The sequence below is a fragment of the Osmerus eperlanus genome, chromosome 15 (genome assembly GCF_963692335.1).
Source record: "Osmerus eperlanus chromosome 15, fOsmEpe2.1, whole genome shotgun sequence".
Taxonomy (NCBI): domain Eukaryota; kingdom Metazoa; phylum Chordata; class Actinopteri; order Osmeriformes; family Osmeridae; genus Osmerus; species Osmerus eperlanus.
Window position 1 is genome coordinate 8,090,133 of NC_085032.1, and position 26,982 is coordinate 8,117,114.

The 26,982-nt window shown below is 47.7% G+C and overlaps 1 protein-coding gene across 1 annotated transcript in view; it reads right to left on the reverse strand.

Annotated features, from left to right (window-relative positions):
- Window positions 1-13,766, reverse strand: part of LOC134035350 (E3 ubiquitin-protein ligase HECW1) — a 34,771-nt gene extending 21,005 nt beyond the window's left edge. Inside the window, 7 exon segments of the mRNA XM_062480348.1 lie at window positions 188-289; window positions 850-1,012; window positions 6,820-6,989; window positions 8,415-8,490; window positions 11,946-12,040; window positions 13,210-13,317; window positions 13,437-13,766. Coding sequence (XP_062336332.1) covers window positions 188-289; window positions 850-1,012; window positions 6,820-6,989; window positions 8,415-8,490; window positions 11,946-12,040; window positions 13,210-13,317; window positions 13,437-13,734 — 1,012 coding nt within the window. The 5' untranslated portion in view covers window positions 13,735-13,766.
- Between the last annotated feature and the right edge of the window lie 13,216 nt (window positions 13,767-26,982).

Consider the following 26,982-nt stretch of genomic DNA (forward strand, 5'->3'; position numbering starts at 1 on the left):
ATGTGGGGAAGCCTCCTAATTGCCCGTCTCAATCACAGAGAGTAAGCTGTTTGAGACGCAACCGCTACAAATCTCTGTCTGCATCCGTCCCAGGCACTAGGCTGTGTCCAGGGAGGCACGGCTGGGGCTCCCAGGAGGACCCGGCAGGCAGCGTGCAGGAGGAGGTGGAGGGGAGAGGAGGACAGACCTGGGTGGATGGTGGAGGTCAGCTCAAAGCGGAACTGCAGCTGGCCGCTGACGTGGTCTGTAGGCAGCCTGCGACCCAGGGAGTAACTCACCACACGGGTCCCTGTAGAGAGAGAGGGAGAGGAGGGAGGGAGGGGAGGGAGAGGGGGGAGAGAGAGAGATGGAGCGGGAGAGAGAGACAGAGAGTGGGAGAGAGAAGAGAGAGAGAGAGAAATAGAGTGGGAGAGAGGGAGAGAGAGAGAGAGAGAAGAGAGAGAGAGAGAGAGAGAGAGAGAGAGAGAGAGAGAGAGAGAGAGAGAGAGAGAGAGAGAGAGAGAGAGAGAGAGAGAAAAGTGGGAAAGAGAGAGGGGGCAGAGAGTGAGTGGGAGAGAGGGAGAGAGGGGACAGAGAGAAAGAGAGAGAGAGAGAGAGAGGAGAGAGATAGAGAGAGAGAGAGAGAGAGAGAGAGAGAGAGAGAGAGAGAGAGAGAGAGAGAGAGAGATAGAGAGAGAGAGAGAGAGAGAGAGAGAGAGAGAGAGAGTGGGAGAAAGAACGACACAGAGAGAAAGAAAGAGAACAGAGTGGAGAAAAATGTATAAAGCAGAACCCAGTTTAATAATAGGAGATCCAGCCAGCCATGGGAGGGACAATGGGTGACTGGCCTTAACGATTGGCTGCCAGAACTGAGTGATAGGTGCACCTACCCAATGGCGTGTTTCTCCAGCAGCCTCTGGACAGGGACGGACAGCTTGCCCAGGAAGCGCTTGATGATGGGCCTGCTCTTGGCAAACTTGTCCTTCACCTCGATCTCCAGGACATCCGTGGGAAGTGACACAAAGTTGAACCGCTGGGGGGGCGGAGATTGAGGAGAGGAGCGAGAGGGAGGGAGGGATGAAGGAAGGGGAGGAACAAAGAGCAGGCCAGGACAGTAGAGGGAAAGATAGAGGAAAGGAAAGAAGGAGAGAGCAGAAGAATGAAAAAGTGGAACAGAGTAGCAATATCGGTTCCCCGAAAACGAAAAGAGAACGCACGTGTTCATTGAGTACGGCACTACACGGACACATGGCAGTACCATCTGAAGGATGACTGCGTTTAGGCACGCTTGAAGTACCGCAACTGCATCCCGCCGACTGTCGCTCGCCAAACGACTAGCGTCGTCGCGGAGACGTGTGCGACTCTGACCGGGCGGCCGGACGGCTTTGGAAGCGAAAGCGTTTAGAGCGTGACACGTGTTCGGGACGACAGCTCTTCTCCTCACACGAGGAGTCCGTCTGAAGGTCGGGACACCATTGCGATCATTCCTCTGGGAGCCGAGCCAACTGTTCAGTCACCTGCTCTGTCCTGGCTGCTTACTCCACACCAATCCCATTTGAGACAAAGGGATGACTGACATGATGTCATGTGTACGGATAGAGGAAATGTGAAAGGGGGGTAATGACAGAACTTGCATCGTCAGTGTGTTGCTGTGACAGCGTCATGTGATAGGTGTGTTGCATTGGTTCAATTCTTTAGTACCCTCCCTGTCTTTCTCAACCATTGTGGCATTCATCCTCTGGTACCTTCTGACTCTTCTCCTCTCTCTCTCCTTCTCTCTCCTCTCTCTCTCTCTCTCTCTCTCTCTCTCTCTCTCTCTCTCTCTCTCTCTCCTCTTTCTCTCTCTCCTCTCTCTCTCTCTCTCTCTCTCTCGCTTTCTCTCTATCGCTGTCCATGGTTGCTGATTCTACCAATGCCCAGAGGGCGCAGGGAGCGGGCTCTGTCCAAGGTGCTGAAACGTCCCTCCCTCGGCCAAGCTTCAGAGGGGCGCTTGATCTCCGGCCAAACCCCAGGCCTCGAGGAGGAGGAGGACACACTCACACACACACTGCTATGTCTCCTTCACACTGAACACAGTACATGCAAGAAGCCAAGCTCTGCAGCTGACACCGAACTAAAGGTCACGTGTGTGTGTGTGCCCACGGGCCCTGCGCCTGTTGTGTGTGTCTTTGCTGGGTTGTATATGGAAAGATCTATGATGGACAGATGGATAGAGCCCTGACAAACCATGGTGCCTTCATTGTTTCATGTCACTCGCAGGCAGCAGTGGTGTCCAGGCCAGTTCAGCACTATGGCTGGATGGGGTTGAGCTGCTGTGCTGCACTCAGTCATTCGCTGGCTGCCGGCCGACTAGCTGGCACGCTCACACCAAGCAACAAGGAGCAGCTTATTCTCCATGCACTGGCTTAGTTAACGCTTCACCCCCCACAGTCTCCGGTCCACAGTCTTCCCTCTATCTATCTCCTCTCCCTCATTCGGCACTCACCCCAGACCCTCACACCTCTCTCTCTCTCCTCTCTCTCTCTCTCTCTCTCTCTCTCTCTCTCTCTCTCTCTCTCTCTCTCTCTCTCTCTCTCTCTCTCTCTCTCTCTCTCTCTCTCTCTCTCTCTCCACAGTGACTTCAACCCGGCACTTTCTTCTTCGTTCATCCTCTTCTTCTCTCACCAGGTCTTCTCCACTCTTCCTCCCCTCTTCTTCAATCCTCTCCCTTCCTCGTCTCCTCTCGGTTAATTCAATCTGGTCGGCTGAATGTCGTTTGCTCCCAGCGGTGTTTATTCCCTGCAGTTTCCTGTCCATCCGTGCCCTCAGCGCTCTCGTTTCATCAGAAACGACAGCTTCTTACCTCCCCTTCACAGGAAACCCAGACAGGAAAACAACAACCGCACAAATGCACCTGAAGGCGAAAACCCAACCCGATTTAACCAAGTCCGCCAAACGCTTGTTTACGATCTAGACAGCGAAGCCTCTTTTTTCCTTTCTCTCTGTACCAGTTAGTACTGTATATCACTCGCAAACAAGACAAATGGGAGTCACCGGCTGCCAAGCATGAGATGAGCAAAGTGACTGGGCGTGCAGGCATCGCCCGTGTGTCCTTCGCCGACAGATCAGAGAACGGTCATGTCTCAGGGCACAATTTCCTGTTTCAATCTCTACGAGGGTAGCCGTCGTATGAGGACACAGCCACAATACACTCTTGTATCTATAGTGACAGGACACATGACTAAGCAGAACGTGTCTGCTAGCAAATGATGGTAGGCTCACGCTCAGTCTGGCACCCGCTTTCCTCCCAGTTGAGAGACTGTGTGGGACCACTGCACGACAGAAAACAAAGTCTTCCTGCTAGCTATCATTAGCCCAAAGCCTCTCTTATGCACAGCAACACACACACTCACTCGCTCAAGCATGAACACGCACAGCCTTTCAAACTGGAGCTCAAACAAATCCAGTCAACTCCAAAGAGTTGCATTGAGAGTAATCTGGTGCTATACTCTATGTTCAAGTGCCAGGAGATACTAAACGCTTCTTGTAACACACACACTCACACCCCACAAGAGAGCCCAATCCATCTTTTTAAAACTCACTCGCTTCTGTGAGAAGGGAATTGCTAGTGACTGGCTGGTTGCAGCTGTTGGCCTATTAGAAGGATTAGCGATAGTGCTACAGTCTCCCTCGAGGTCAGAGAGAGAGAGAGAGAGTAGCATTAGCATTTGCAGCATTTACAGTAGCCAATCAGTAGAAAGCTAAACACTCTCAGTTGAGGCCATGCTAATCGTGTTAGCTAAAAGAAAGTGCTTGCAGACACGGAAAGGCCAGAGGGCTTTGGTGCTGAAAGTTCTGCAGTCTAGCTTCTAGAGTCGTCTAGGTGAGGGATCAGACAATAAAAAGATTGCATCTCCAGTGTTGTAACAGTTCTTAAAACACAGTGGTAGAACATCATTGGATTCCCTTTACATACGGTAATGTCATTGTTAGGCAAAATCAACAGGGTTGCAACAAGCTACTCAACAAAGCATGAGCATCTTCAACCGTGATAAATGATTCACATTCTAGTCGTGTGTGGCTGTGAATTCAAACCCAGCAAGATGGAAACTAAAGAGAGGCTTGGAATCCTCTATCAGGCACACCACTAGAGTTTGAATCACTGAGCAAGTTTCTGCCGAGTCAGACAGCTCTGCCAAAGTATGATATGCTAGTGGGGGGTAGCCCATTTGCTAAGCTAAGACAAACTGTAACAGCAGCTAAATGCTAGGCTAAGCACTAGGGTAGGCTACGCTAGCTGTGTGACTGACTGGGAGGCAGCATATGCCAGACCAGATAAACTGTGACAGAGGCTAACTGCTGGGAGCGGTAGGAGAGAAATTATCTTCAGTCAAACATAGGTCAGTCCGGTTTGCAACAGCCATCTGTAGCAACACCCCTGTCAAGAGACAGGAAGAAAAAGCTGAAAAGAGGGAGAATAAAAGACGATGAAGAAGAAGAATTGTGTGAGGATACTAATGCTTTATGTTTAGATTAAACGACTCAACTGGACCAACACCAAAAACATGACAGCAGCCTGTTTGTCCCCAAATCAATTCACAGCTTTCTGAAATCAGTCCGGTCAAACAAAGGACATGGCAAATGTAGGTCTTTATTCCTAAAGTGCTGCCGATGAAATAGGCTAGCCCACAGCTGGAAATACAGGCTAATGCAAGGGTGAGGAAACAGGTCTTCTAAGGGTAAAGATGACATGCCCTGACTATTCTTTTTATGGATGTGTGTGTGTACTAGAGTTTGTGTGTGTGTGGGCAAGGGGGGGGGGGGGGTAGTGGTAGTGGTAGACACTGGAAGTGTCAAGAGGAAAGTGTTGAGTGTATGCATCTGACAATGCCTTAGGGTACACAAACTATCACACACCTCTTCTTACTCCTGTGTTCTACACAACCATTCACCCCGCAAGCACCTGTAGCCATGGAAACAGTGAAAACGTCATGGCGATGACTTGAACGTGAGCATCAGTGAAGAACTGCATGGATGACTCCCTCACTCCCTCTCACCCCCTCCGTCTCTCTCCCTCCCCCCTCTCCGTCTCCCTCCCCCCCTCTGCCCCCCCCCCCTCCGCCCCCACCCCAGCATGTGAGTTATGAACACACAGCCACACGTGACATGGTTGCCCCTGCAGTATATTACACTGGACACAGGGGTCTTAAATCACCACTGTACGTTCTCAGCCCAGCAGATGATGTTGATGGCCAGAGAGAGGGAGAGAGAGAGGAAGGGAGAGTGAGTGAGAGCAGAAAGGTGGCAGAATCCAGGCCCACAGTACAGCACACCTGCTGTTCAGGACTTCTCATCACAAACTGGTGGACTGACTTTAAGTTCCATTAAGGACAACGCTGTACTATGGATTGGACTGATAAACGCTATTATATTCCAATTCCGGAGTCCCAGGTCAACATTTGATTGGACAGCACCCTCTCTCTCTCTCTCTCTCTCTCTCTCTCTCTCTCTCTCTCTCTCTCTCTCTCTCTCTCTCTCTCTCTCTCTCTCTCTCGCCCAATCACTCTTCTGTTCACTTTCACTCGATCTGCTTGAGCTGAAGGAGAGTAAATGTCAAATGAACGCCTCCACTGTTTTAATTAAACACGCGTGGCAGCCCTCAGCTAGGGATGCATGATGGGATGGAATGAAATCCATTCAATACAAGATGAATGAACAGGGTTGTTCCCAACACAATACAGGGATGTTGAGGTCTAACCGATAAGTGTACGTTTAGAATGACCTTTATGCGTGTTGTACCGGGAAGACAGTGTCAGCTAAAATATGACTAGGCTGTGAAATATGACTCGGGCAGGTACAGGAACTGTTCGGTTTTTTTTCTTTTTTGGGTGTTGCAGAGCTTCAGGTTCAGGTTGGGAAAGAGTCCTCCATAACAGCTCAACATTACACAGATAAAGCTAATTCACTGCTATACAGAGTGGAGGGATTGTGTGAGCGTGCTCCGAGAGGTCTGGTTTAGCTGCAGTTGTTGAAATTCAAAAGAAACTTGTCGGGAGCTTCAGAGGGAACTGCGGTTCCCCTAGGGTTCCCTCTTTCATGTTCCCTCTTTTTTATCTCAGCATGAAGAACCCTGAATGTTAGACAAAGTTTTGTCTGTCGGCTCTGTACCAAAACTCCACGCAACAAAACAGCTTAGCTCATGAGCCGTGTAGCTCTGACACACAGGGATATTACACCACCTGGCAGGAAACCCGACTCCCTTCACCTTGACTCCTTCACCTTGTCACTCTTCACTGTTGTCTAGTACCTGTTCTTCTTCAATGGCAGGTACTGACTTACTTTGCATAGCGAAGCACTGTTGACTTTGAGTGCGCTTTTCCAAGAAGTTGCCTTCTGTCTGATCCTGGTCCAGTCTCACGTGTTACGTTAGAAAACAACATTGAATGTGTGTCTGTGAGATAGAGATGGAGTGTATATGTGTGAGAGACTGAGGGAGAGATAGTGTGTGTAAGAGTGAAGGAGAGATAGAGAGTGTGTGTGTGAGAGTGAGGGAGACATAGAGTGTGTGTGTGAGAGTGAGGGAGAGATAGAGAGTGTGTGTGAGAGTGAGGGAGAGATAGAGAGTGTGTGTGTGAGAGTGAGGGAGAGATAGAGAGTGTGTGTGAGAGTGAGGGAGAGATAGAGAGTGTGTGTGAGAGTGAGGGAGAGATAGAGAGTGTGTGTGTGAGAGTGAGGGAGAGATAGAGAGTGTGTGTGAGAGTGAGGGAGAGATAGAGAGTGTGTGTGAGAGTGAGGGAGAGATAGAGAGTGTGTGTGTGAGAGTGAGGGAGAGATAGAGTGTGTGTGTTTGTGCAGTCCCACCTCTCTCTGCCAGACAGGGTTGACGGTGTTGCATGCGATGCCCGAGCGTTTCTCCTGGCCGTGGTGGGGGAGGCCGGGGAAGGTGCTGTGTTTGCCTGGCCGGATGGAGATCTTCAGGTAGGGGTCTGGGTTGAAGAACATGCCCTTCTTCAGACCCACCGCCTGGAAGTCTGGGTGGATGGATGGAAGAACAAGAGATACAGTTGTAAAGCTTTTTTTGGATTTTGGGAATGCTATGCTTAATTTCTTTTGGCGGCCTTCTGTCTAGATGGAAGCCAATTCACTAAGTGGTCATCTTGTTGAATTAGACACAAGTGACAGTAAATAGCGTAACAACAACTTATGAAGGAGAGAGAGGACAGCAACATAGAAAGAAGAACAAATCTGAGAAAATCCTTCTTGGGCCTGTTTTCGTGATCACTTCAAATATTAATCTCTAAGTGAGAGAGATTAAACACAGCATGTCCCTCTCTCTCTGGTATCTAGCTTCTGAGCGTTTTTAATGAACAACTCGGTTGGGTCTCTCTCTGCTCTGCCAAAATCACTGGTTCACTGAGCAAAAACTGTAAAGGCGGTTTTGGCTCTGATGGTAGGAAGGGTGTCTGTGATTCTCTGTGGACGTGAATTTATGTGTGTGTGTGTGTGTTTACTCTCCCTACAGCTCGGCTCAATAAATCCTCAACAACGATCCAGAAGGGGCAGCTTCCTTCAGACTGTCAGTGTTCCATCCCGCCCACTTCCATTCCAATCACCGAGGTGTCTGTCTGTCTGGAGGGAATCACTAGAGCCTTCCTCTATCCCTCCAGACTAGAGGAACACACTTGAACTGAACAAAACTGAAGTTGACAGGAGTTCAAGTCGGGGAGTTTAGCGGAGGGTGTGTTTTGTGTGTGTGCTCTGAATAATGCAAAAAGGAAAATGGACAATAAAAGGAATTTACATAAGCCATCTGTAACAGCAGGGCTGAAACAGACCAGAAGCATACTGTACGGTATTGTAGCACAGAAGTGGTTTCCAATGAAATATGTATGAGGACACGACACTGTCAGCGACTAAAGGCGCAGCAAGTGGAGGACTCAAGATATAGAGCCGGCTTCTCTAAGTGTGTGTGGGGGTGAAAACTGGCCAAGCTCTTTTCGAGGTTCATGTAATCACTGTACTCACGCTGACTTAACAACGCTGACCCAACAACGCCTACATCCACCATGAGCCTTAAGGTTAGGCTCCACAAATACACCGGGCTTGTAAGCCACTCAATCCATAAACATTTCACAGCAACAGACTCCCTGGGAAGCCTGAAAAAAAGATCCCTGCTGGATGTGCCGACTGAGGCTGACCTCCTGGACTGAAACAGATCTCTCAGAGGGGCGAGAGGCGACGGAGGCATTGCTTTCACCCGCTGAGAATCAGCCTCTATAAATACGACACTACCCCCGGTGAGGCTGGGGGAGAGGACAGGACAAGAACCAGAGATCGACGAGGCGGTGGCTGGTGGAAAACAAGACGCTTTGTTTCGGATCTGTAGACGGGTTGGGAACAAGAAGGAGATGAGAAGGGAGGAGGGAGGGAGGGATGGGGGAAAGGAAGATACTCACCGGAGAGGGAGAAACTGACAAGTCTTCTGTTAGCAGGGCCCTGGGTGACCTCCTGACTGACTACTGGCTTCAACACCTGGAGAGAGAAAGAGAGAGAGAAATAGTGTGAGAGAGCGAGAGAGAGAGAGAGAGAGAGAGAGAGAGAGAGAGAGAGAGGGAACAGAATGAAAGGAATGAAGATTTTACAAGATGCGCTCTCTCCGCCTCCTCCTCTCCTCCTTCCTGTCTCCCCTTCTTCCCTGATTGCACCGTCACACCGTGTCCTGTCCAGTCTTCTAGTGTGAGGCTACTGTGAGGCTCGTGCCTGCGCACGCGCGCGCGTGTGTGTGTCCGTACACGTGTCTGTGTGTTTTTGTGTAAGTGTGTGTGTGTCTGTGCAGTATGGTGTGCGTGTGTGTGTGTTTCCAGATCAATAAGCAGTCTTTATTAGGAGCTTCATTGATCTCTGATCCAGGAAGAGGAGAAGCAGAGGAGATGGGAGTTTCCTCTCTGGAGAGCAGCCTTTTCAGAACAGTATGAACTACAATTACTGCCTGGCCAGTCTTACGGCCATGTGACGTGTGCATTGCTGTCCGTCTCTTTAGTTCTGTGCAGACGATCTGTGAACAGAGGACTTCCGTTTGTGTGTGCGTCTCCTTTCCTAAATGCTCATCATCAACCAAAAAAGGAAATCTCTACATAAGACCATTTTTATCTGGGGTTCATTCTACATACAATGAGGATAATGCAATGACAAAATATTCCAAACCACAAACAAAATAAAATGTAAACAGAAGCAGTCAACTCAAACAAAGGCAGAGATGAACAGATGTTTGTTCCACTTGATATCATGGATCTAATAGGATATTAATCTGTATTCTGTGAGCATCTTCCCGATGTGTATTACCAAACAATAGCAGTGGCTTTACCCCAGACTAAGCCTCCCTTGGCCAGATTAAGATAATCTGACGGATGAATCAAATTACAGTTAATCCAGAACCTACATACATTTACAATGAGAAATTGTTTGAAAGATAAATACAAACTTTACAATGTAAGGAAAATCAGCAATGACTGCCACTGTATGTCAATACATGACACATCAAGGATAATAAAATGGCATGACAAATGACATGAAGATTAATCAATAATTCACAAATAACCACATGAAATGCTCTGGCCAATGGAGGTCAATGGCTGTGAATCAAATGTTGCAGAAGCAACCCCATTTAAAAACATCAATTGCAGTGTCACCGATAAAAATGCTTGTCCAGGAAAAGACTGATTGGTTGGAGTGTGAGACTGTAGGTAAAACCATTCTGTGCGACAATGACAACTCTTACAGGACGTGAGACTGTGACCTACGACCACGAGGGTGACGTCCCAATTTAGCTTACAGGCTTACAGTACAGTGGCAGAGTGGGTAGAAATCTGATTAAAGGTCAGAAGCGACAAATAGACACGGCCTGCCTGTCCGTCTGACTGGACTGTATTGTGTTCAATACGTGTGTCCTTATTGTGGTGCCTGTTATTGTTCAGGAGAAGAGAGGAGAGGAAAGGAGAAAGGAGAGGGGAGGAAAGGAGAGGATAAGGGGAAAGGAGATAAGGAGTGAAAGGAGATGAGAGGAGAAGAGAGGAGAGAGGGACTGTCCTCTGCAGTGCGGCTTCTGGCTGATAATAACACTGGTGGAGCCTGGCTGCGAAAGGCTTACACAGCAGCCCTGTGAGGCAGCATGGCTAGGAGATAAAGAATACACACACACACTCACTCACACTCAAACAAGTTCATCACCACACATGACAATCCCACTCTCAACAGCATAATCAGCATACACACAGAACCAGAGCTGTTCCCACACACGTTCCTCGATTTAAAACACAGCACACTCTCAGCACTTACGCATAACACAAAATGAGAAATCATCGCTTCCATTTATGAATCCCAGGCTACCCAGGTCGAGTACTGCATGAGCAAGCTAAATACATTGTTACCTGCCCTGTTGAGAAAACAGAGCAGACTCCAACTCAAAGCATTGCCTCTCTCTCTCTCTCTCTCTCTCTCTCTCTCTCTCTCTCTCTCTCTCTCTCTCTCTCTCTCTTCTCAGGAGAGAAGAGAGCCTGCCTTCCTCCTTCCTGTCAGCAGCAACAGCAGCAGATCATAACCAGGTGCAGATGCTTACACCTCGGACACAACATGGTCGGACACTGCCTCAGGGCCCTGGCAGGTCAACACCCCTCAGTGAACACACACACACATGCATACAAACACACACACACCAGTGCTACAGCATCGCTCCTCAAACACCATGAAGGATGTGATGTCACAGCCCTGAAGACTCCGAAAATAAAGGAGGAAAGGCAGGCAGGCGGGCGGAGAGAGGAGGAGCAGCAAAAGAAGGCAGAGAGGGAAGAACAGGATGTAGAGAAGGAGAGATGACAGAGATGAAAAGCGAGTGTTACCCAGGCCAGCCAGGTGAGCAGCGTGCTCCTCCTCCTCCTCCCCCCTCGCCTCTCAGTCCAGCTGGGTGACATCACTCACGGCTGGGGACGGGCCCTCCATGAATCACAGTGACCCGCTCGCACACCCAGGCGCCGGCACTCCGCCTCATCAGTCCGACACGGTCAAGTGCATCCCCCCTCTGTAACCCGGCGGTGACGGTCACACGGTGAGCACTGTACGCCTCCTCCTTCGACTACGCCTGTTTCGTCAAATGCCCGCCCCGACTATCAGCGCTCTCGCTCTCTTCCCTTTCTCGCTTGCCTCTCTCCTGTCTTTTCCTCCCTCCTGTACTCTCTGGGGTTTATTTTTAACCTGGCTTCCCAGGACAAAACACCGGGCTCGGATCAGGTTCAGGGGCCATCAGCGTTTCCGGGGGCTATGCCAGCACAATGGGAGCAAGCCTCAGTAACTCGATCCATCCATCCATCCATCTGGTTCGCTAGCATTGCTAGTATAGCTGCTAGCCTAGCTCCCACTCATTTGTCTATTGGAGTGGTATGCTTAGTTTAGCTTAGCATAGCCTTGTCAGAACCTGCTAACGTAATTGAAAAACAGCTATGGGTGAATGTGAGAGCTTATGAAAGGCGACCTCAGGAGCCCACGACGACTGTCCAAAACGACTGCCGAAGCAGGTCCAACTGACGCACTAAATTGAAAACAGGAAGCCGCATGCAAATGGGCCAAAGCACGAGGACAAAAGTACAAGAGGTTCAGAGGAAACAGTGCCTTTTTCATTCCTACCAAAAGACTGTCTGCAACCCTGCCAGCCCGTTTGTCTATTTCCCCATTCAACTTAACATGAACCAGACTGTCTGCCAGCCATTACTCTGCATTACAGAAGATCCATGTCTTTGTGACAACCTGCACGGTAGTCATATCCTGTCACAAACATGAAGATAATAAGCAACATAACCAATAGTATGAGGGGGATATTACTGATTTCGTAATCCCCCTAAAGGCATTAAATCCTGAGCTGCTAAATAAGGCAGACTGTGTAATTGCATGGATGTGACAGCATGTTGATGGAGTGTGTGTGTGTGTTTGAGACTTACAGGAGCCGATGTGCTCTTCACGATGACACTTGGGGTGGTGGCTCTGAGTACCCCGCTGACACCATGGTAATATTTAAAACAGATCTTGGTCTCAGCTGTGGGGAGAAACAGAATCAGAGAGGCAGCATTTCCAGCCACTTAGTGCACTGAGGACAAACAGGAGGGCGTTGGGGGAACCTGCAGGTGGCTCTTCTGAACGGGTTTCCCTCGCAGACAGGTATTTAGAACGTTTCCATGGGCTTCCCACAAAGACGGGTACAACCACACACACGCACACGCACACACACACACACACACACACAAACACCTTCAACGCACACACCCTCTAAAAACAGAAACCTCCCAGGTGAGCTATGGCACTCTGTACTGAGGCTCCCTCTTGGCTGTCTCCTCCCTCTACCAGTCCACACCTGCTCCTCTGTCAGCTGACTAATGCGCTGCTGTTTGCCAGTGTAACCATTCCTATTAGTCCCATCCTAGGAGGCCCTGACACAGGTGAGCTATGTGTTATCTCTGGTACTCTGCCTGGCTCAAGCTCCCCCCATTAGTCAGGGCTTCCTGTCAGACAGAAGCCACCCAGGGTGGGGCCCTGCTCCACAGGGAGCCAGGGACCCCTCTCCCTCCCTCGCTCTCTCCCTCTAGTCGTTCGCCAGCTCTCTGTTTGTTCTTTATCTCTCTGTCTTTCTTATTTCTCGTTGTCTCTTTTGGGTTCTTTTTTTTCTCCGTCTCCAGCTTTTCTCTCTCTTCTCTGTCTCTCTGTTTCATGCACTCTTTCCCCCCCCTCTCTCTCTCTCTCTCTCTCTCTCTCTCTCTCTCTCTCTCTCTATCTCTGTTTCACCCTCCCTCCTTCTCTCCCTCTCCTCTTTCTCTATTTCTCTCTGTGAGGAACGGCCTGAGACACTCGATAGTTTTCTGCTGTTTGCAGTAACAGGCTGTGGCTGAGATACAGCCAGGAAATATGGATAATAGGAGGGGGTTTTGCATAAAGAGCCAGTCTGGCTGCCTGCAACTATAGATTCATACTGGGTTGTCAGGGATTTGTAAATATAAAAAAATGAAGTGTGAGGAACGGACAGTAGATAGCCTTGAGTCTCATCAAATATTCATGAATTATGCTAGGAACGATCCTTTCTTGCCTGTAATAATTTACTTACAGAGAGAACTTCTAACATATTCCCAGATTTGCAAATAAGCAAGCTATAAGAAGAGTGTTGTATGATATGAGAAAGTGTTTCAGTTTGGCAAGTGACGATCCAGTACTTACATTCAGCAAAATATGCAATAGAGTCAATCTTCCACACAATCTGGCCCTTGTGAGAACCGTTCACCCCCCGGTTCTTATAGTCTAGAAAGTTCTCAGACAGAACCTCATCTAAGGAGAAAAGAACAGATCATGTTGAATTGAAATTAACCGTCAAATTTTCTTAAACTATATCCCTACAATGTTTGCATATCCACTTCTTGCATTGTAGTTGCATCATCAACACCCACCAATCAGATACATGCCAATCCAGTCCCCTGCATCCACTTCCTCCTTGATGTCCCAACAGATCACCATGTCCTGGGATTGGCCGATGGCATAGTGGGAGGTGCTGACTGTGAGCATGGAGCGGCAGTCGGAGGTCAGGAGGTCGGCGTCGCTGGTGGAGCGAGGCAGGGTCAGCGCCAGGGTCAGGTGGTCCGCCCCGGCGGGGCCTCCACTGTGGAACAGCTCTGGACTGTAGCTGAGCCGCAACGACGCGTCCTTGCAGCGTCTGCGACTCTGGGCGCTGCGAGACGGGGACGCCATGGCAGCCAGGCCCAGGAACCTGTTCTGGTACAAGTTCTAGAACGGCACAGAGATAGGAACCTGTTCTGGTACAAGCTCTAGAACAACACAGCTATAGGGACCTGGTCTGGTATAAGTTCTATAATTGAAGTAAAATGACTTGTGCTGATGGAGTTTGATGGAGCTCAATGGTGTTGAACATCGTCGATTTTTTTTAGGCATACAGTTGTGTTTGGACAGCAGTATGTTTATCACCCGGTCCTGTCCTATCATGACCAAGGCCACTCTGGGGACCTAAGGGACCACTCTCCAGACACTACAGGAGCAGTCAACCTGAAGGTAAACCTACAGCTCCATCACAACCATTAGAGACAAGAGCCCATTTGGTAGACCAGTTCACGTGATCATAAAACACATTCACACGCACGCATGTGCACACACACCCAAGCACACACACACACACCTGCAGGCTGTAAACTGACGGATCAGCGCAGACACTCATCACAATGAGTATAAAAACAATATCACACACACAACACATGGGATTGCACACACACACACGTAAACACACAGAGACAACAACGGCTGATGATATGATGAAATAACATCAAGTGAAGAGGGGGGTGTCTTCAAGGTTAGGGCTGGAATCAGCACTCTAGCATCTGACCACCTGACCAGACTCTGATGACGTCTGTGTGGTGAATTTGATCTTTTCCAGGATCATCCATGATCGTGTTAAGTCACACATGTAGCATCACTGTGATTTGACTGAGCGTATCAGCACATGACACAGTTGAAATAGTAGATGGAGTAGCCTAAGTACTACCCTGGGGCTTTGGCTTATGGGAAATGTAGGAACAGAAGGAAAGTTATTGCTGCAGTTGATGGGTAGAGGCAGCATGACATGACTACACTGGTGCAATGGCTTATGGGTGAAGGTAGCTTGATAAATCGGAGACACTGACCTTAACACTACACAGGTGGAGCAGCATAATGACTCGCCAAGTCAAAGCACATCAAATCCTGAGGAAGAGGTCATGTGATTACCCAACAATAGGAATGCAGAGAAGCAGCTACCAGACAGCACGTGACTGTGTATGTATCTGTGTGTGAGACAAAAATCAAACAGCATCATAAGTTCATACTTGATCCTCATTAGATCAAGTATGACCGCCAGAAACTCCAAAACAATTGTAACAAAAAAAAAGTTTTACAAACAATGCCGTATTTTGAGGGAAAAAGACACAGGACAATAATGAACAGATATTCGACAATTATGGATTATAAAGAGATAGACAGAGGGACACACAAGAAGTACACAAATATAAACAAAATATGTCGAGACGTAGGAAGCATACGTAGGAAACATTGCATGACAGGAATGCAGTTGTATCGCAAACAAGTTTGAGAAAACGGAGAGACTCGCATTAGCCGATGACCAGTGGTCGAGCAAGAGGCGGGGCCTGCTGAAGTCAATCAAAGTCTTACCACGACTCCACGTCTGACATTCGTTCTGATAGCTTCCCTCCCTCTCCTGGTCTCCTGTCTTCTAACTCAATCGGGCAGCGCATGAAGCACTCATCTCATTGTGTTTCCGACCTTATTGGTGCTAAGAGACGGCCAAGCACGTTCCTCGTCTCCTCTGGTGGAGCCAGCGCACTTTTGCCGTCATCGACCCGTCTGTTAGACTACTAATAGAGCTCGGACAACAGCTGAGAGCCAGAGAGGAGGAGGAGGAGGAGGAGGAAGAGGAGGGGGAGGAGAAGGAAGAGGAGGAGGGAGAGACAGTCGTTTGAAGGTCTGGGCAGGAGGAATCCCCCTGTTCTCCGGGCACGTGCTCCAGTAGCCAGACAGAAACACGCCTTCCCTCACAGGCCACACATAACCTACATATCCTATTATTCCAGCTTCAGGACACGCTACAGTAGCGTTGGCCTAGAAGCTTCTCTGTGTATCCTAAGTACACTTAAAAGGCCCTCTGCCTGTCAGCTGCTCCTAGCTCGAATGCAGGACATCTAGTAGACACAGCTCAGTCTCAAAGCACTGTAGGATGTTCCTGGTGCCAGCAGAAACACTCACAGCCCACTCAGTTTAGTGGGTCGGAGAATTCAACTCACAGAGGCAAGTGAAAGCTTAGCATTGCTTAGTTATTCTATGGCAAGCACACATACTGTACAGTACACCCACCGAAACGTACCACACTGCCAATGCGTATAGAGCTGTTCTGTGTAATTACAGTACATCTTCTCTAACATTGCCCTTGGGAACTCGGCCCAGGGCCTGCATGTAAACAAATGCCATAGAGACATTTCACTCAAGACACACAACAATCTGCTTAAAACTAACCATTCATCTCTCTGGATTCCACGCAGAGCACGGGATAAATAATCCATTTGGATTGGATTGAGAAGACATCCGAATCAGATTAAGACACGGTCTTGCTCTCAGTCGCTGAGCTCATGTGTGAATGCACTATCCAGTCATTCCAGGGGGTCCCTGTGTGCCAGAGGGGGATGGGGGGGGGGGGACTGAGCTTGGATCCAGAAGAGACTGTCTGCTGGAGAAGACGATGGTGGAGAGAAGACACCTGGGATTTGGACCTGCCTTCTCATGACCAGTGGAAACCCTCCATCCAGTTCCCCTTCCTGCTACAGTACCAGTGTCATGTTTAAGCCCTATGGACCTCATTAGGGTAGATCACACCCAGCGGTTTATGCTGCCTCTCTCAGCGGCTCCACTGGATAGCTACTGTACCCCCAGGAGAGAGCCTCCAATTATCTCCAGCAGGAATGGCACTGGCATAATGAAGCCATATCATTACCTTTCGAGACAGGGGGAGTCTTAATCTTCAGTGTTCTCACACTGTCATGTGAGTGCTGTACATTGGAGGGGTTTGGGGAGGTGACGCTAGTTTATCCAGCTCATCTTGGAAGAAGAATGTGAGAGAGAGAGAGCGAGAGAGAGAGAGAGAGAGATCCCTAGATAATTGGAGCTAAATTATACACTAACATAATCATTTTCCCACGCACTCTCTTCACTGGTTATGCATGGAGACAAAAGCAGTCATGGAAACTGAAACCTCTCTGTCCTCTCTTACCCAGCAACAAGGGCTGCCTTCGAGAAGCTAGCTCCCAGGGATCTTCCAGGTTGAGCATAGTAAACGTCAGCTCAGTTCATGAAAAGCCTCTTTTGATAGAAAGTATTTCACAGTGTAAGAAATATTTGTATATATACAGTTTATACATATGTACTGTATATATGAGCAACAGCCTATTCAGTGTATATATACATATCTACATATGTACATATCATACATATTTTTATAGATACAATTTTTTATTAGTAATATTTACATTTAGTTATTTAGCAAACGGCGTAATATTTGATTAAACAACGGCTACTGAATATCAAATGTGGTTGAGATTGTAGAGGAAGTACAGTATTGATGCTCTGTCTCTACAGCGCAGAGAGCTAAACAATTTAGTACAGATCACTATCTCATGATGGCAAGGTTAGAGAAAACCACTCAGTTCTAGAGTTGTGTCAGACATTTTTCAGGTGGTCCCTGGGAACGGATTCCATTCCTCATTTCCCCCCGAATTCCCCCTACTCTCACACACGCACACACACGCACACACACACACACACACACACACACACACACACACACACACATAGACTACACACCACCCTCCCCAACCCCTGTCAGCTGGAGAATCTAGGTTGAATCCTCGTATTGTGACACGGAGAGCGGCGCTACTACAGCAGCAGCCGCCGTCTTCCCGTCCTGCCTCTGTAATTAGCTCCTGATATAGAGACACAACAGGGAGTCTGCACTCTCACACAGGAACTGGAGGCTGCGTGCATCCGACATCCTCATCGGCGAGGACTGACACCACCTGACGGATGGTGAGAACGTTTACACGTTGCAGTCGATGGCGGCGTGCGTTGTTGACAGTCAGTGGGTCTCTACGGGGCCGTGTGGAAATGGGATTGGTTATTCCCTCTGTCGCACTGATCTAAAGACACTTCTAGCCTACATTCTGAATATATCCTCTGTTCCCCTGTAACTCACATAACAATGAACAGTGCTGTCCCATTCTGCTGTAGAGACCATGGGCATGTACTCCAACTCCATGATATTACTACTACTACTCTATTGGGGGTGGGTATAGCTCAGTGGTGGCATCGAATGCAGATCAAGAGTTCACAGGTACAAATCCGACCCTGTACATTGCTTTGGATGAAAGCGAAATAAATACATCACAACTACATTCCTCAGAGAACGTGGACATATGACCTGGGCTTCCTCTTGACTGAGCGGGGTGTTCCGTTCTGGATGCTTCTGTCTTAAGGGGACAGACATCAATGCCAGTCATCCATCTGAACACACAGTTCACATGTTAAACATTGATCATGTGCAGCAGTACATGTAGAGAACGGAGTCTTCTCTGGTCTAAACTCTCTGCTTACTGTTTGTCTGAAGGACAGAGGTTTACTGCAGCCAGTTAGTTCTCCTTTAGTAGCCCTACTATTGTGTGTTCCAATTATTGCAGCCCCAGTGGGCAGTGGACTAAAAAACAAAGGTTCCCCATGTGAAGTATTTGAAGTGTAGCATGAAACTCCTTTCTATATGGGTCAGCTTTTTTCATAGTGGAGTATTCCATTTTCGCCTGCGGCTTGATTGATGTTTAGACGTAAACATCTTACAGCAGGGCCTACTACTATACACACCACTGGATCCACAAGCCCATTCTGTAAAATACGCGGTCATATGACCACGGCACATAAACGAGTACTGTGTCCCTCACACACAAAGCACACCGGTTATTTACTGCTACAGCAGCTGCTGTACAGTAGTTACGTGGTCAGTTCCGGCTGATGTACAGTGGTCTGTGGTACAGTCAAAGTAATGAGGAACCAGTGAAAATGTCTGACCACTGAAAGTGGAGCACACAAGCTACAAATGTGTTTATGTCCTGAGGTAAACAACGACTCCACTGTGTGAGGTTGTGTACTGTAGCAAACAATTACTCCCTGAGTTCATGTACAGAAGCTTACAATGACTATCAATGAGTTCATGTACTGAGGCAGCCAATGACATCTATGAGCTTACATATAAAGCCGATCAAGCAAGGCTTTTGGACTTGAACAAATGGTGCGGGGTGCCTTCACGGCTACAGACTCACGCTGTTTGTGGGCAAGCTGGAACGCCCATAAAATCCCTTCCTGTCTTCTCAACAGCCGAGTGGAATCCCTGTGTTTTATGCTCCTAATACTTTTCGTTTCGAGCTCGTATTTATCGCTAGGCCGTTCCACTTACCCTGATTCGAGGAATGTGTCTTGGGGTAGTGCTAAATCAATACTGAGCTATGGATGACTAGAGTCTGACTCAGCCTGTGGGAGGGATCCCTTTATGATGTAGCTTCTCTCCTCACGATCACTGTGTCTCATGGCCACATGGATCTAGCATGCAAGAGCTTCTCAAGTGTGATGCAATGCAGAGATGCACGTTCACGAAACATATTCCTACCCACACGTGTACACACGCACGCTTACCCACAAGCACACACACAGACACACACACACACACACACTCATTCACAATCAACACTACAGCGTCAACGCTCTGCATGAATGAGCCCAGGTTCATCTCCTCAGCGAGGTTGAGTTCAAATATTAAACAGCGATCCCGACAGGACCACTAAGTCCTGATGATGTTATGACAGTATCTGAGCCGCTCCGACCCAGCACGTCTCCCCCACCTGTCAGGTCAGAGCAGCCCACGCCAGGAGCCCTCACCCTGGGGGAGCTTCCTATCCCAGACACCCGGCCCATCACAGCAGCTCTGGCTGCTAAATGATCCAGATGAGATCCACTTGTGCCTGTCTGGTCCCATCACCGTGCGAGTGACCAGCTCCAGCCCAGCAATGTGACATCTTCACCCATCCACTCCTCTGCTGCCTGGTCTGGGTCATTCCCCCACTCAGCATCAGTCTCCAAATGGGTTTCATGAAGGACACTCCTGACTAATGGCAGGATGAGGAGAGGAACAGTAGGTCATAGAGTCTGACTGGGTGTGGACAGGGCAAGAGAGAGTGTGAAGCATCTCCACTGGGTCATAAAGTGTCAGCCTGATTAGGTTGGCCAAGTACTCTCTATCCCTCTCTTCCTAATCTTTCTCTCCCTCTTCTATTGTAGAGAGAAGAGAAGAAGATTGTGGATGGGGAGTTCCTATTTCCCCCCCAGATAACCAGGAAGAAGCTTGGGGATTCCTCCAATAGCTGGTATCTCTCTGTCTTCAGCATGTTATCAGCATCTGGGCTACAGCTCTGAATGGTTACGATTGGAAATGTGAAAGTAGGATAGGATCCCCTGGCAAGAGTTGTGGACTAGTAGTGGTAGTCTTGTTTTAAACCATAACAATTAAACTGTTAATTGTTTAACACAACACGCGACAGTTCACAAAACGGTCTCGTTTAAAACAACAAAGCAACTAAACACACTACAGTGGACAGAGTCTCGTTCTAAGAGGATTAAGGATATCTACACAAAGGAGTGCGGAATAACTGGGACTGACTGGCGTGCTGTCGTGGACAGTCTCGAGACAATGTTGTTGTTGTCGGGACGAGAGAAAGTGACACCAGAGCTCCGTCAATACGCATCAACCACATACTCGTTTCTTGTCAACGTATTGACTTGGAGTCATGTGCAACACCAGTATCCACTACTGGAACCTACACGCAGCCACTTCTGACAGCAATTAATCAACAAATAAGCGACATCTAGACATACCTGAGATAAAATGACTTGCCGGTGAATCATACTCCGACTCCGTGAGCTACACCGCAAATGCTGCGATCTTTTTCTAACAGAGGATTTCACCAGAATCCATGTTTCTCGTTAACATAAAAATTATACCACAAACAACGTCCCTGTAGCGCTGGATGCTGGAGTACAGTATTCTCATCCGACAGCTGCTTACTGGGTACCAGGAGTAAACAGCCAATCAGAAGCTTTCTTGTCGCGTGGTCGTTCGCTGTCTCGCTCCTCTCTGCCTCTGTGCCCTCCCCCCTTCCCCCATACTGCCAGTTAAATGTCGAGTAAACCGAGAAAACACGAAAGCGGATAGTAGTAAGGAAAGATGCCGAAAATAGCCATAAGATAGCAGAAGTAGGACTATTACAGTTTGCGCATACAGATGACCAAGCATCGAGCCAGTTGTGCAGGCCAATAACCGATAGCCTATAGGTAGTTATTCAGGCCGTACAATGTTCAATTGGAGAGCACTATTTGCATTCACCACATCGTTTTTAATGATAGGGCTCTGAAGGCTCATGCATTCGCCGTGAGACTTGAGAGACTTCAGCCATTTCTCACGCTCTCATTTAACACCTTTTATTTCTCACGGATTTCAACTATTTCTCACGCTGAGAAATAAGGGATAACTTGTCCCACTATACACAATTAATGGACGAGGCGCAGGCATACTGACATGATAGTTGTCTCGAGTTATACAGAGTTACAGATGGGGTAGACGGAGGGCAGGAGAGGAGCAGAATGGGAGGAGAGGAGAGCGGAGGAGGAGGGCAGGAGGCCTAGTGGGGAGAAGGATAGGAGGAGAGGAGCATGAGGGGAGCGGAGAGGAGGGAGGAGGGGAGGGAAACTGTCCCCGGACACCCTGCCCAGCTCTGGAGAGGAACGGAGCAGGAAAGACAAGAGTAGAAGCAGAGTCATAATCATCCTCATCTGATGTGCTTTCCGGTTGTTATGTTCCCTGATAGCATCTCAATAATATCTCAAACTCATGGCCGGCCAGACCCAATAAACAAACTAAACATTTGTTTAGGGCCCTGCGATTGGATCGGGGCCCCCGCACACAAAAAAATTGCCAATCAAAAGGGCCCCATACATTATTTTTGTTTGGGGCCCCCAAAACCCTAGGTCCAGCCCGACTCAAACTCTCCATCTCTCACGCCTTTCTTTCATTTTTCCCCTTCCCTCTAAACTCAAACCTTGTCTCTGTCTCTCTTTTCTATCCTTCATTATTTTGTTCTCTTCCTATCTCTCTCTCATCCCTCATTCTCCCTTCTTCCTTATTTGTCTATTCCCCACCATTAAACTTGACTAATTAGAGCCAAGAACAGGAGGTCTGTTTTCAGCAGAAACCTTTTTATTTTCAATTGCACCTGACATCAAAGAGGGTGTAAGGTAGGGAAATAGAAATTAAGAGATAGAGAGAGAGAGTTGGAAGATTATGGGGGAGGAACAGATTGGTTGGTCAGAGCGACCATGTTTGAAATGAAGATGGAGGAGTGTGATTGGGGCCAGGGGACCGTGTCGGGGTGGAGACCTTCTAGGCAGCAGGACCCAGGTCTGGGGAAAGGGGCTGTGCTGCTCCCCTGGCTTAGCAGAGACACTGCAGCATTCACGGCTTAACTAGCGCAGCTGTCTCTTCAACGCTCTCGGCCTGGCAGTCTCCCAGGGTAATACTGTAGATAACCACTAGGGGGCACTCTGGTAATTTGCTGGTTTGCATGCAGATGTTTTTTTTCCTTGACTGTCAGAATAAGGCTGATTTCTTTCTTCTTCTTTTCCTCTAACTCTCTTTCATGCAAATACATACATTATACACACATGCGCACACAAACTCACACTGTCTTACTCCCTGTTTTCATCTCCTCTTATTCAACTCTGACACTCTGCACATCTCTTCTCTCACATTATATGTAATGTTTCATCATAAACATTGTGGGCAATACATTTTCTCTATTCATTGTGGATCACAACATTGTCTTATATTTACCAAAAGCGAGAGATGGAGGAAGAGACCGGAAGAGAGAAAGAGATACAGATTAGGATGGAAAGAGAAGGAGAGACAGTCAGTGTGTGTGTGGCACCAAAATTGGTTTCATCTATCCGCCATTATTGCATCATCCTGTATGAATAGAATATCAACCTCTGATCTCTCCTTTCCTCTTCTCTCCTCTCTTCTCTTCTTCTCCACTCTCTCCTCCTCTCCTCTCTCCTCCTCTCCTTTCCTTGCATGTAAACAAAATCAAACTGAATACGAGCACCTGAATATTCCAGACGGAATCCTCTTTTGCTGATCAAAGGATGGAAGACTTCACCCTTTACTTTCATTCTCAATGACTTGTATTTAAATGCCTCAGTGAGCTATTCCTGAGCTCTCTGATATGGTGTCAGTGAGAGAAAGAGAAAAAGGGAGAGAGAGAAAGGGAGAGAGACCGGGAGACAGAAAGAGAGAGAGAGAGATAAGGAGAGAGAGACAGAGGCAAACAGTGGACTGCGAAACAAAAACAGTGGTGAATTTCTTTGTCTTTTAGATTTTAATATTATTTCCAGGAGAGAGACTCCAGTCTCTCAGTGAGTGATACACTCTGATCCAACCAGGTTTATCTGGTGGGCTGGTGTTTACTGTAACACCAAGATAACACCCTCAAGTAACACTTTGATAAGGGGTTTGTGGACAGAAGCGTGGGTTGAATCAAGTTATCTAAGTGTGGTCTCTGGTTCTAGAAGAGTTCCAGACCTCTTCTACAGATCAAACAAGCCTGAGCTAGAGGCAGTGAGGTTCTGTTTCTTTCAATCTGATGAATCTTATTATTTACAACCCTCTTTCTGGTAATACCAAGATCATATACAAATCACAATAGTTCTGACGCTTTTATGTAGCATTTTGCCCGTATCAAATGAATGGCCATTGTCCAGAAGGATGACATCTTGTCCAGATATAATATCAAATTCTGTGGAAGCCTTATAATGACCATTCATTTGAATCAGGTGTGCAGGAGCAGGGAAACATCTAAAACATACATGACAGCGGACCAGGATTGAACACCCTTGTGTTAGAGGGATAGACTGAGCTGCCGTCAAAGGAACTGTAAAGGCACATTTCATCCTGCCCAATTCAAAATCCATGCATGCACCAGGAATTGAATCCACAGTCTCAGGATTACGGATGCTATGCTCTAGCGCACTGAGCCACAGGCAATGTTGTGTTTTGAATGTGTGTTTGCATGAGTACAATGAGGGACTGTTACAGTAAAGTGAATCGGACTTCATACAGTGTCCAGCGCAGCCTCACAATCATATTGTGTAATGTGATGCACGTCATTACTTAACAGTGACCCGTACAGGTTTGCAAAAACGTATACAATACAATCCACTCTGGATAAGGCTATGCTCCGAAAGATATTTCCATGGAAAATCTTTTAGATTCCATGGTGAACATAGACAAGGTCTCTACTGACATCTAGTGGAAGCTGTCATAATTGTTGCGTGACAATGACACTGTTGAATTGAGTCTCGTAACAAAGTGACTGGGGTTTATACCGCATAAAAGAGCTGTTTGATAAATGAACCAACCTCAAACCTAGTCTGCCCACACTCTCAATATAGCACTCCTTCAGTGAACAACCTGGAAATTACATTTCTATACAAACGTTGACGTGTGGACTGGCTTTCTGAAGCATTTCTGAAATATCAACATTGACTATAACATCCTGTATCTCACCTGAGGGAGAAGACATATGCCTAAGGGCAACGTACTTTGAAGTGGAAGACTGAAAGGAGCTAAAATGGTCTTTGAAATATACTCTCATATTTCTATTGATCCCTGGCTGTGTGTTTAGCTGTTCCTTTCACAGGGCCAGGTAGACAGTATCTGCATCACTGAGAACTGAAACCAGACCTAGACTGAGACTGGAGACTGAGTTTTCATCTTCTAACGTACACAGACACACACACACACACATAAAGACAGAGGAAAAAACCTTGTTGATCAGTTTGGAACCTTCTTCAGTGAAAGCCAGGGAGGAATATTGGAGGCAGCCATCCAGTCGTTTGATATGAAATATCTGAACCAGAGACTGGGGCTGTATTATGTGAACTCCATTGGTGACCTATAGTGTGAAATACTGGGTCTGGTGGTGCTACATTATGTTACCCCACATATTGGGAGGCAGAAGTACGATGGCAGGGTAATCATGCATAATGTTCCGAGATAGTCTGGGAGCTCTCAGCCTCACTTGACATTTCCTTTCATTTCTTAAGAGCAGAGATGGGCCGGGGGGGAGGAGGGTGGTGGAGGAGAGCAGGAAGGGGAGAGGACAAGGAGGGGGTGAGGAGAAGGAGGGGGGAAAGAGGGGCAGGAGGAGGGGAGGGAAGCAGGAACAAGGGGTAGACGGAGGGCAGGAGGGGAGCAGAATGGGAGGAGAGTGGAGGAGGAGGGCAGGAGGCCTAGTGGGGAGAAGGATGGGAGGAGAGGAGCATGAGGGGAGCGGAGAGGAGGGAGGAGGGGAGGGAAGCTATCCCTGGACACCCAGCCCAGCTCTGGAGAGGAACGGAGCAGGAAAGACAAGAGTAGAAGCAGATGAGTCATAATCATCCTCATCTTATGTACTTTCCGGTTGCTACGTTCCCCTGAGAGCATCTCAATAACATCTCAAACTTTCCATCTCTCAGCCCATTATTTCACTTTCTTCACAACTCAAACCTCATATTTTTCTCTGTTTTCTATCCTTCATTACTTTGTTCTCTTCCTATCTCTTTCTCTTCTCTCTCTCTCTCTCTCTCTCTCTCTCTCTCTCTCTCTCTCTCTCTCTCTCTCTCTCTCTCTCTCTCTCTCTCTCTCTCTCTCTCTCTCTCTCTCTCTCTCTCTCTCTCTCACTTGACTAATTAGAGCCATGAACAGGAGGTCTGTTTTCAGAAGAAACCTATTTATTTTTCAATTTGCACCTGACATCAAAGAGGGTGTAAGGGAGGGAAATAGAAAATAAGAGATAGAGAGAGAGAGTTGGAAGATTATGGGGGAGGAACAGATTGGTTGGTCAGAACGACCATGTTTGAAATGAAGATGGAGGAGTGTGATTGGGGCCAGGGGACCGTGTCGGGGTGGAGACCTTCTAGGCAGCAGGACCCAGGTCTGGGGAAAGGGGCTGTGCTGCTCCCCTGGCTTAGCAGAGACACTGCAGCATTCACGGCTTAACTAGCGCAGCTGTCTCTTCAACGCTCTCGGCCTGGCAGTCTCCCAGGGTAATACTATAGATAACCACTAGGGGGCGCTCTGGTAATTTGCTGGTTTGCATGCAGATGTTTTTTTTCCTTTACTGTCAGAATAAGGCTGATTTCTTTCTTCTTCTTTTCCTCTAACTCTCTTTCATGCAAATACATACATTATACACACATGCGCACACAAACTCACACTGTCTTACTCCCTGTTTTCATCTCCTCTTATTCAACTCTGACACTCTGCACATCTCTTCTCTCACATTATATGTAATGTTTCATCATAAACGTTGTGGGCAATACATTTTCTCTATTCATTGTGGATCACAACATTGTCTTATATTTACCAAAAGCGAGAGATGGAGGAAGAGACCGGAAGAGAGAAAGAGATACAGATTAGGATGGAAAGAGAAGGAGAGACAGTCAGTGTGTGTGTGGCACCAAAATTGGTTTCATCTATCCGCTATTATTGCATCATCCTGTATGAATAGAATATCAACCTCTGATCTCTCCTTTCCTCTTCTCTCCTCTCTTCTCTTCTCCTCCACTCTCTCTTCCTCTCCTCTCTCCTCCTCTCCTTTCCTTGCATGTAAACAAAATCAAACTGAATACGTGCACCTGAATATTCCAGACAGAATCCTCTTTTTGCCCTGATCAAAGGATGGAAGACTTCACCCTTTATTTTCATTCTCAATGACTTGTATTTAAATGCCTCAATGAGCTATTCCTGAGCTCTCTGATATGGTGTCAGTGAGAGATTGAGAGAAAGGGAGAGAGAGAGAAAGAGAGAGAGAGAGACCGGGAGAAAGAAAGAGAGATAAGGAGAGAGAGACAGAGGCAAACAGTGGACTGTGAACAAAAACAGTGGTGAATTTATCTGTTGTCTTTTATATTTTAATATCAATTCCAGAAGAGAGACTCCAGTCTCTCAATGAGTGATACACTCTGATCCAACCAGGTTTATCTGGTGGGCTGGTGTTTACTGTAACACCAAGATAACACCCTCAAGTAACACTTTGATAAGGGGTTTGTGGACAGAAGCGTGGGTTGAATCAAGTCATCTAAGTGTGGTCTCTGGTTCTAGAAGAGTTCCAGACCTCTTCTACAGATCAAACAAGCCTGAGCTAGAGGCAGTGAGGTTCTGTCTCTTCAGTCTGATGAATCTCTCTCCCTCTCTTTCTCTCCTGGTTGTGATTGGGATTGAAGAGGAATTATCTGTCAGTGGTGAAAGGGGTGCCC